At 41.0% G+C, this 10690-nt stretch overlaps 2 protein-coding genes across 4 annotated transcripts in view; one reads left to right on the top strand and one right to left on the bottom strand.

The window, feature by feature from the left end:
• Positions 1 to 2036: 2036 nt before the first annotated feature.
• LOC121377133 (sodium-dependent glucose transporter 1A-like) overlaps positions 2037 to 10690 on the bottom strand; it is a 13510-nt gene continuing 4856 nt past the window's right edge. For all 3 annotated transcript variants that reach the window (XM_041505020.1, XM_041505019.1, XM_041505021.1), the window contains 3 exons: positions 6026 to 6113; positions 3935 to 4217; positions 2037 to 3065 (listed from right to left, as the gene is read on the bottom strand). In XM_041505020.1, coding sequence (XP_041360954.1) covers positions 2053 to 3065; positions 3935 to 4217; positions 6026 to 6094 — 1365 coding nt within the window. In that variant the 5' untranslated portion in view covers positions 6095 to 6113 and the 3' untranslated portion in view covers positions 2037 to 2052. The remainder of the gene's footprint in view (positions 3066 to 3934; positions 4218 to 6025; positions 6114 to 10690) is intronic.
• LOC121377966 lies at positions 8129 to 8821 on the top strand. The gene has a single exon (XM_041506061.1). It carries the CDS (start codon positions 8129 to 8131, stop codon positions 8819 to 8821), a length of 693 nt encoding a protein of 230 aa, XP_041361995.1.

The following is a 10690-nucleotide window of genomic DNA, read 5'->3' on the forward strand; positions in this document are numbered from 1 at the left end:
CCCCCACCCTGCCCAAACAGAGATGTGCTGTCGCTAGATTGACAACTGTACAAAGCTTCGAACCCAGGCCCTTGCAAACAATGGCATAACAAGTGAGGCTAAATTAGTCTATCCTGTAACTGGTCACCCCAAACGCTAGCTCTCTATTGCTAAACCACCTGCTTCTTCTCGAGATCACATTAAAGGCACACTCTAGTAATGGTTTTACTTTATATTTATTTATATTTTACAACAATGCATGCGTGCATGTAAACAAAATTATGTAGGGTAGGTCAGTTTGGTTTTTTTTAAAGAAAAAATAGTTTATTCTATATTCACCCTTACGACTTTACAACCTTACAAACGACCGCCGGTAGTAGGGGAGCATAGTAGGTTGTTACAAGTACCTATTAACAATGCTACTGAACACTCTCCGAAGTGGACAGACTAAAACTTAAAGTTTGTTTTGTTTAACAACACCACTAGAGCACATTAATTAATTAATCATCGTTTATTGGATGTCAAACATTTGGTAATTGTGACACGTAGTCATCATAGGAAACCTGCTACACTTTTTCCCATGCAGAAAGGGATCGTTTATATGCACTTTCCCACAGACAGGAATACACATACCACGGCCTTTGACCAGTTGTGATGCACTGGTTGAAACGAGAAAAGAAACCCAATCAGATAAATGGTCGGACTCAGCCCACAGCTAAAGCTGATGGGAACTCTCAGGTGAATGGCAGGATAGCTACAAGAGACAAGCAAATGTCGCCGCTTGGGAGACAACGACTGGGATGTGGAGGTGGACAGTAAAAGAAATTGACAGATAGGAGGAACGAAAAGGGGCAATGGGGTGTATATATGTCAAAAAGGAAACGCATAGGCGAACTATTCATGGAATTATCGCTTTAATACAAAGTGGCATAATTTCGTTATTTATATATATATACTTCCACTAAAACAAACAGCACATAAATACTTTTTAGATTTTGGATCACGCCCAAACCAAATTATACATTGTAGACTCCGTTTAGATTGCAGTGATTTTGGATCACGCCCAAACCAAATTATACATTGTAGACTCCGTTTAGATTGCAGTGATCTAAATGCCCACAGATTTTTAAGCCACATTTATGATAATCCTTATTGTCGTTGTGGCCATCCTTTTGAAGATACAGTCCACTTTCTGTTCTGTTGTCCTTTGTATGATCATATTCGCCCAACCATGTTCTTTTATAACAGAGGTTTCGACATTAAAGCAGTGCTTTTTGGAAAGAAGGATTATCCTTCTGAATTGAACCTAAAGATAATACAATCTGTGCACAATTTTATTACTTTAACAAAGCGATTCACTTTATAATTATACATTACCTAGTATATATATCTATCATATATATATATATATATTAGTCTGGTGCACCTTTTGCCCGTTTCGCTTAAAATTTGTATTATATATGGTTTACACACGTAGCTCATGTATATTTACGAATGCGAGTTCTATATCTAACAAAGTATTTGTAGTCTGTATGCAATGGCTGAAATGTTGTTTATGTAATGTTATCTTTCATGTTCATCATTTATTTCAATTAATGTATTATGTCAAATTATATCGTGGAGAGGCATTTACATAGGCCTACAGACTGTTTACCGATCCATTTCATTTATTTTAAATGAATAAATATTGTTTAAAAAAATGTGTGTGTGTGTGTGTGTGTGTGTGTGTGTGTATGTATATATATATATATATATATATATATATATATATATATATATATATATATATATATAATGGGCGTCTTTAAAAGTGGAGGGACGTGTGTGTGTGTGTGTGTGTGTGTGTGTGTGTGTGTGTGTGTGTGTGTTGTGTGCTAAACGAAAAGGTTGGGTGGGGACATTTATATAGATTGTCCCCAGGCGTTGAAAAGTGAGGGGGACGCGTCCCTCTTGTCATTTGAAGTGAAGACACTGTATATCTTAATATTATTAATATATATTAACCATCTAGATGGAATTGGATTTAAAAAAAAAAAAAAAAAAAAAAAGCTTAGGTCTCACTTTTGAAAATATTTATTGTTCAGACTCGACAATTATTTCGTTTTCGTTGTCTCTGAGCGGGGAACCAGTTTGCTGAAGTAACCTGGCTACACCAAACAACACAATAAATATAATGACCTGGAACACCACAGTGGAGCAAACTAAGTAGATGTAGGTGACGGGACCTTGGTTTTGGAACATAATCCCTCCCAGAAACGGGAGCACCATGTTCCCGACACTGATGCTAAAAACACAGAAAGAAACAATTCTCGGACGCAGCGTGATATGATCCACAGTCCAAGCAAATCCAGCCCCCATAAACGGAGAGGATGAGAAGCCGAAAGCAGCCGAGCAGATCCACAGAGCTGTTTCATACTTTGGTCCCAAAACCGCGAGACAGATGCTGGTAATCAGCATCGCCAGACCGTTCACGACGATTATCTTCAGAGTTCCGCAAAGTTTCGTCGCTGCTGTGTTAAAGATCCGTCCAATCAGGGAACACGCAAAAAGCAGTGACGTCATCATCACCATGGACTCTTTGGTCATGTGAAGTCGACTATGAACGCCAAATGCCGTCAGAAACGTACCGTACAGTATTACGTTCCCCATAATCGGGAAAAAGTACAAAAACAGAAACACGAGGAAAACGTAGTACAGACATTTGTGGTTGCCTTCTACCGAAGAGTCCAAAGACCTGTAAGGAGAAACAGATTCGGGATTATCCCCCTTTCCATTCTGGATCCAGTAGTAACCAAAAGCCAGTGCGCACGGCATAGTGATGCAGCCGAGTAACACGTAGGCTAGATGTACGCGAGTATCCTCGGCTGTGCATGTGTCTTTCTGGGTCAAATTGTGTGTGGAATCTGTGAGGTTGCGGTCAGAGAGGGCGCTGTTCAAGGTCAAATCGTCGTGTATGTGCTGCTTGTGGCACAGAAATGGCTGCACCAAAAGAGGGGCGATAACTGCTCCCGCCATAGATCCGCTAAGTATGAACTGGAAAGCTACGCCTTTTTCCTCCCACAAAGTGTTGCACAGTTCAATTAAAACTGGAAGAGACAGAAAAGGTGTTTAGGAATTTCACAAAATAACATTTAACACATTGCATTTATTTGTAACCGACTTCCAACCTCCCACTTATGGGCATGAATTTCATGGGTATATGGGAAGGGCTGGGCTTTTCTTCCTCATTTTTCTTTCGTGCTTATATCCATTAAGGTCAAGCACGCTGTCCTGGGCACACACCTCAGCTATCTTGGCTGTCTGTCCAGGACAGTGAGTTTAGAATTAGTCGGTTAGTGGTTAGTGAGAAAGAAGAGGGTGTAGTGGCCTCACACCTATCCATTGAGCCCCACTCTGAGTTGGAGCCGGTACCGGGCTGTGAACCCTGTACCTACCAGCCTGTAGTGTGATGGCTTAACCACAGTGCCACCTACGAGTAGTTACATTGCGAAATCATTCTAGCATGTATTCTGTTCTTCCCCCGTTTGTTTAATTTTAGATCCACTCCTGGTTTAATTTTAGATCCACTCCTAGTTTACTCTGTACTCTGGCCATATAGTTGGCCCAGGGGTGGGGGTGGGAGGATGAAGAGACCAAAATCACTAAACAAATAACAGCAATTCTATTTACCTAGTACAAATAATATTAAACTGGAATTCTTCTGATGAAGAGTTCTGATTACAAACTTAAATCTAGCTCGGATTCGTCATCAGAACATATGTCCTGGGGATGCTCCCCGTCTCAGTTTAACTACAGGAAGCTTCAGTTCTAGTATTCAAGATACAATACCAAACTGATTCTGTTGTCTCTGGGTCTCTCTCTCTCTCTCTCTCTCTCTCTCTCTCTCTCTCTCTCTCTCTCTCTCTCTCTCTCTCTCTCTCTCTCTCTGACGAACTCAGGAACATTCCTAACTTACACACAACGACAACGCCTTTGGCGATGCCCTGCAAGGTGAACATCACCAAGAGGTAGGCGAAGCTGGCCACCAAGGACAGCACGATGTTGACGACGGATCCCAGTAACAGCGTGACGCACAGACGCAGTCGCACGTCCACGCCGCTGAACAGAGGAGCCAGGATGGATCCGAGAACTGTGCCAAGTCCAGTGGACAGGATGATGAAGGAGAAGTTCCCAGTCCCTTCGGACACCAGCAGCTCCAGGTCCAGAAGAGTGGGTCCCAGGACGGCATCGCCGATTCCCTGGAAAGAAGACCGATCAATTCACAGTCCTCGAGTATTGGAGACAGACAGGCTAATACACACATGACAGATAGGTAGGTAGATAGACAGACAGACAGAGAGACAGGCAGACAGACTAGACACATCGGACAAGAGAGGACAAGGCGAGACAGGCAGGACAAGTCAGTACAGGGCAGATAGACAGACGGTCAGACAGACGGACAATCTCTCAGTCAGTTAGGACAGGCAGACAAGATAGACACAACAGAGAAACAGACGGATAAGGCAGACAGACAAGATACAGACGACAGAGAGACAGACAAGTAGACAATACAGAACAGACAATTAAACACGACAGAGAGACAAGACGGAGACAAGACAGACATAGACAACGCAGACAGACAGGCATACAGGACAGGACAGGACAGGACATGACAGGACAGACAGACCATCGGTCGGTCAGGACAGGACCAGATAGACGGACAGACAAGGTAGATAAGACAGACAAGACAAAAACAAAATCAAAAACAAAAGTAAATCCCACAAAATTATATTCATTATTATAATTTATGAAACTACTACTAAGATCATCGATAAACTTTTGCATTAATTATGTCAATCAAACTATTTCCCGGGTGTGTGTGGGGTGTGGGGGGGGGGGGGCAGGGTCAGATGCCAATTCCTGAATTCTGCTGCATTTAAGAGACAACTTTGGTAGGTATCTCATACACATTTTTTAAACAAAAGTACTGGTAAAAAGGGGTATGATCACGTCCCGATCCCAAACTCACAAAAAAAAGAAGAAGAAAATACAGAAGTTTTTTTTTTGTTTGTTTTTGTTTTGTTTAGTTGTTTGTCCAAATATTGGGACGGAGGTCGCCGCCCCTGCCGCCCCATTTCCGACGCCCCTGTAAACAGTTCCCAATTTTGAAAAAAAGCCAAATTGATTTACCAATCATCGGTTTTCGGATGTCAAACATAATTTTGGTAATTCTGACACTAGTCATCAGAAGAAACCCGGTACAAGTTTCCTAATGCAGCAAAGGATCTTTATATGCACTTTTTCACAGACAGAAAAGCACATAGCACGGCCTTTTACTAGATGTAGTGCACTGGTTGAAACAAGAACAAATCCATTCAATGGAATGGATCCACCGATGTGGTTCGATCCTGCGACACAAGCACACCAAGGGAGCAGTCAACCGACTGAGCTGAACCCCGCTACTTCCAACTCACATTTATTCGTCTCCGTCTCTGTCTTTTTTTTTTATAATTCTTACACATCCGTTGGTGAAAAGACCATGTGTTATTTTTGATAGCACATAGTTGTTTACATACGTACGTGTGTTAACAATTTCAAGACATACGACTGGCTGCTCCTAGGTGATGATCAGGTCATCAATGTCATATGTCCAATAAAACATGACAGCACGGTGGAAATCGATTACACTGTGACGTATAGTTAACCTGGTAATCATGTGTCTGTGACGCGTAAGTCAGCTGCAAGTGCAAAGGGTTGTAACTATCTTTTAGTCGATAAAGATATTACAATTTGCTTAAAACTTGGTTTTCAGGATATGTACGAAATAGAATAATACATTCGTGTCCGTTAGATACCATTTATCTCACAACTCGGTTGTTTAAAAACGTATCAAACTCGCTTTCGCTCGTTAGACACATTTTAAAATAACTCGTTGTGAGATAAATGGTATCTAACGGCCACTCGTGTATTATCTTCTATATAACGGTACTGAAAGTGTTATAACTGTACGGTAATCTGAAAATTGTCTAGCAGGTTGTTTCCCTGTTTGTCATTGAACAGAACTCACCGGCATGAAGAAAGCCCAGAATATCCATAGGGTTTGTATTATCTTCCACAAGCGTTTGTGTTTTCCCATCTCTCAGCATCTCCTCATCCTGAAACGCAAATAAAGTTTGTTCTGTTTACCGGACCACTAGAGCACATTTATTTAATAAGCATAGTCTATTGGATGTCAAAGCTTTGGTAATTTTGACATATAGTCTTAGATAGAAAACCCGCTACATTGTTTTCCATTACTAGCAAGGTATCTTTTACATGCATCATGTCAGAAAGGACAGCTCATACCACTGCCTTTGATATTCCAGTCGTAGTGCACGGGCAGGAACGACAAATAGCCCAATGTGGCCACCGACCGCGCATAAAGCGAGTGCTTTACCACTAGTCTACGCCCCGCCCTGAAATGCAAATACATCACATTTTACGACCTATTCCTATCAGGGATGATAGTAAAATACATCAAATGCTATAAGAGTACCTCCATTAATTAATGGATAGATTGAATGAAATTTTTAAAAATAAATGAATGAATGAAAGAAAGAAAGAATGAATACATAAATGAATGGATGGATGAATGAATAACAACCAAACACCAACAAAATATCGGCTATTGGGCGTCTAAGGTAATTCGGTTGTTGAAACATTCGTAAGTTAAAGGCACACTGTCACGGATTTAAGGGCCTTATGTCTCTAAAAATGGATAATAAATGAAAATTACATTAATTTTTTGAAAACCAAATCTAGCTGTCGCATCATTTTAATTGAACAATGATGGAGTGAAATCCATATCATTCCTCTTGGCAATTTTAGCTTTTGAATTATGGACCATTGCCATAATTTAATTATTTTCACATAATATCATTAATAAGTGGAGTATGGTGTTTACATAGATGTCTGAATGAAGAACATTTAGAGGAAAATCAAATATATCATTGTTCAGGTAATTCTTTGTTAGGCCATTTAATAGGTCAGTGGTCTGCGACAATATGCCTTTACCACGAACAGGGCTCCGTTTTACGACACGAGCATATCTACCTTATACGCATGTAAGATGATTTTGTACCTAATCTATGATAATTTGAAGTGTGCGTTGGGGGTGGGGGGGGGGGGGGGGGGAGGGAGTAAAACAATCAGAGGGCAGTGAAAATACCAACCAAAGTTTTCATCAGCTAAACGAAAAGATTATAACTTTTAAAATAGAAACATTGTTTGTCCGATTCTTACTTCAAAACCTTACCTCATTCCAAGCACGGCGTGTAAGCCACAAAGTATTTAAAATCCTCAGCACGTGAAAGGCAGCAAGGGATCTATACATTCAGTAACCTACCCATTGCTGATGTCGAGAGTACACTATGGTTAAAGCTGTATCCTAACCAGACGCGAGTGATTATTTTAGATATCATTAATTTCATTTCATATAAATCTGTCGCGTCGCACGCGTGCGGTTAGGATGCGGCAATTGAAATCAATGATTTGTAAAATAATCGCTCGCATCGCTTGCGTTCGGTCAGGTTACAGATTAATGGGTTATGAAAAGAAGCCAGCAAGTATCAGCCTTTACAACAGATGGTGTAAGCACTGTCCCACCAAAGTTGTTAACAAGAATTTAAACATAAAATGTACTGAATACAAATATAATACTTATAATATAATGTTAAAAATAAGTAGGGGATTTCAAGTATCAATAATTACATAATGAAATGAAATATAAAACTCAAAATAAGTGCACAATGTGCGTTAATGTTCTCATTAAAAAGGGACTGAAAAAAACACCGATTGTTTTGATAGCGAAGCACGTGACGTGTCGTTGCACGCACGAAGGGTGTGATTTGAAATTAATCGGTTTGTAGGGCTGTGTACGTTGTGTGCACTGTGGTAATATTCTTTCTTGTTTGTTACTGGAACACAACATCATAACCTTGCTGTCACATTCTTTTGATCGCGAAGCACGTGACGTGACGTTGCACGTGGGAAGGGTGTGATTTGAAACCAAACACTTACTTTGTATGTACGTTGTGTGCACACTGTGGCAATATTCTTTCGTATTTGTTACTCGAATACTAAATCATAACCTGGCTGTCACATTATTTACACATTGTGTAACTTTTCAACGATGCGACGTCTCCAACGTTACGAACGTCTCAGGGCTGTAGACATGCTCCAAGTTGACACCACCCAGCGAATCATTAGCAGATTTTGGGCCCGATATCGACAGATCAGAAATGTGACTGATCGTCCCCGTTCAGGACGGCCACGGACCACAACTCCGGTTCATGACCGCTTCATTTGGACTTACACGTTGAGGAATCGAGGTCAATCAGCCAATCAAATCTCAAGAGAAGTCCGTGATACAACTGGCGTTACAGTGTCTGGTCAGACTATTCGTAACAGACTGCACAGAAGTAACATCCATGCATGTCGACCCTACGTGACCCCACATTTGACTGCGAGACACACTGCTGCCAGACGTCAATGGTATACACATCGTAGGCATTGGGTTCGGGTTATGTTTTCAGACAAGTCCAGATTCACACTAGACTTCCATGATCGACGACAGTGTGTCTGGCGAGGTCGCAATGAACGCTACGCCAACATTCGTCCTCATGACCGATTTGGAGAAGGGTCCGTTATGGTGTGGGGTGGCATCACCATAACGACAGAACCCAGCTGCATATTGTTCATGGGAGGGTTACTGGGCAGCAATACCCTGACAACATCCTTGCACCGATCGCTGTGCCCTTCGAACGTCAGGCTGAACACCATTTTGTTTTTCAGGACGACAACGTCCGTGCTCACCGGAGTCTAATGGTCACTGCGTATCTGCAGCAACAGAACATCACCACACTACCGTGGCCAGCCCTAAGCCGAGACCTTTTCACCCATTGATCACATGTGCGAAATCATCGGACGACGTTTCCGAGAACGTCAACGTCATCCAACCAACTTGGCTGAATTAGGCGCCGGTCTCAAACAGGAATGGGACAGGATCCCTCAAATTGTTATTGGACTTTTAACGAGGAGCGTGACACGTCAGATTCGTGCGTGCTTGACAAACCGCGAGGGCTTTACCCGTTACTAGGGCAAATATTTACAAGCACCACCGCTGTTGTCTGTCTGTTTCTCCTCCGGACCTACACCTCTATCCTCGCTATAATCTTTAATTCCAATCCCTTTTCACACGAGTGCTTGTGTTTTACCATTAATTAATATTGCAATAAAAAATAATACAATCTCTGTTATAGTGTGTTATATTTGAATATCCCCTGCTTATTTTGAACTTTATATGTGTTTCGTGAAACAGGTGTTTTCTGTATAGAATGCGACATTTAGTTCATTATCGATGGGAAGTGGTTTCGTGATAATATCATTACTATTATCTCCAGGAAATCAGATCGGGCTATTGTTTCTCACATAAAGGAACTCATATCTCGTAGAAAACTAGTTTTAAATAGAACGGCGTGTTTAGGAGAGCAATAACTCGGTGGCGCTCACGAACAGGTTCGAAATCTATAATATAATACGCAAGGCATTTTTAACAGGGTTTTTTATCCTTCTGATCGCTTCTCCTGGTTTGGTCTGCACTGCCGATTAACATCTTTGTACTTATCCTATGATTTGCCACATAACGCAAATAGCTTTTTTGCGCTCAATTATCTGTAGACTACGGTACACACATCGCGATAAATACTACGCACAGAGATGGATTCCATAATAAAAGTCTGCATGAGCGAGGCCATCTTTGTAATCATATGACTTAACACAGAAGTGGATATATTTACGGTCGCCGTGTACATAGCCTCGGTTAATGAAGGCTGGCTATCTACACTGCGATCACGTGTGGGTGAAAGCCCGAAAGGCAACCACTCTCCATCTAAACTTCCCCAAGCTAAGTGTAATTATACAATGCACAATGGACGACTACGAGCACCAGCAAGCGCTTTCGTTCCTGAACACGACAAATACCACAGTATATTGGCAAATCATCTACGTATTTCTACAAATAAGTAAATGATAAATCAATACATGAAAATCCTGGAAAAATGTTTTATTATTTTCATTATTCGTTGTAACATATAGCGAACAATGTAGTTGTAATTGAAACAATGAATGTTTGGTTTGATTTGGTTTGAATCCGTTTCGGTGTTTGTTTTTTGTTTTAGATATTTTTTTTAGGTTTGTTTTGGGTTGTTTTGTTTAGTTTTGTTTATTTTATGGTTTAGTTTGTTGTTTAGTTTGCTGTTGTTTTGTTGGTGGTTGTTGTTGTTGTTATTATTATTAAGTTTGTGTTTGTTTTGTTTTTTTTGTAGGGGAGTGTCTGTAAAAGGACATTTTGAACCCTTACCTTGTTTACGCACTTGATACAAAGGCCCAACATGAAGAAAGTGAAACTTTTTTGTTTAACAACACCACTAGAACACATTGATTTATTAATTACCAGATGTTGGATGTCAAACATTTGGCCATTTTGACATTATAGTATTAGAGAGGAAACGTTCCCATAGACAGGATAGCACATACCACAACCTTTGATATAACCAGTCGTGGTGCACTTGCTGGAACGAGAAAGAGCCCAAACAGGCCCACCGACAGGGATCGATCATAGACCGACCACGCATCAAGTAAGCGTTTTACCACTGGGCTAAATCCCGGTCCTTGAACGCAACGTGGGGAAACA

Source organism: Gigantopelta aegis, chromosome 7 (assembly GCF_016097555.1).
Source record: "Gigantopelta aegis isolate Gae_Host chromosome 7, Gae_host_genome, whole genome shotgun sequence".
In the NCBI taxonomy this organism is placed as follows: domain Eukaryota; kingdom Metazoa; phylum Mollusca; class Gastropoda; order Neomphalida; family Peltospiridae; genus Gigantopelta; species Gigantopelta aegis.

Coding starts and splice junctions, on each gene's coding strand:
- LOC121377966 (XM_041506061.1), top strand. CDS start 8,129: ATGCGACGTCTCCAACGTTACGAACGTCTCAGGGCTGTAGACATGCTC.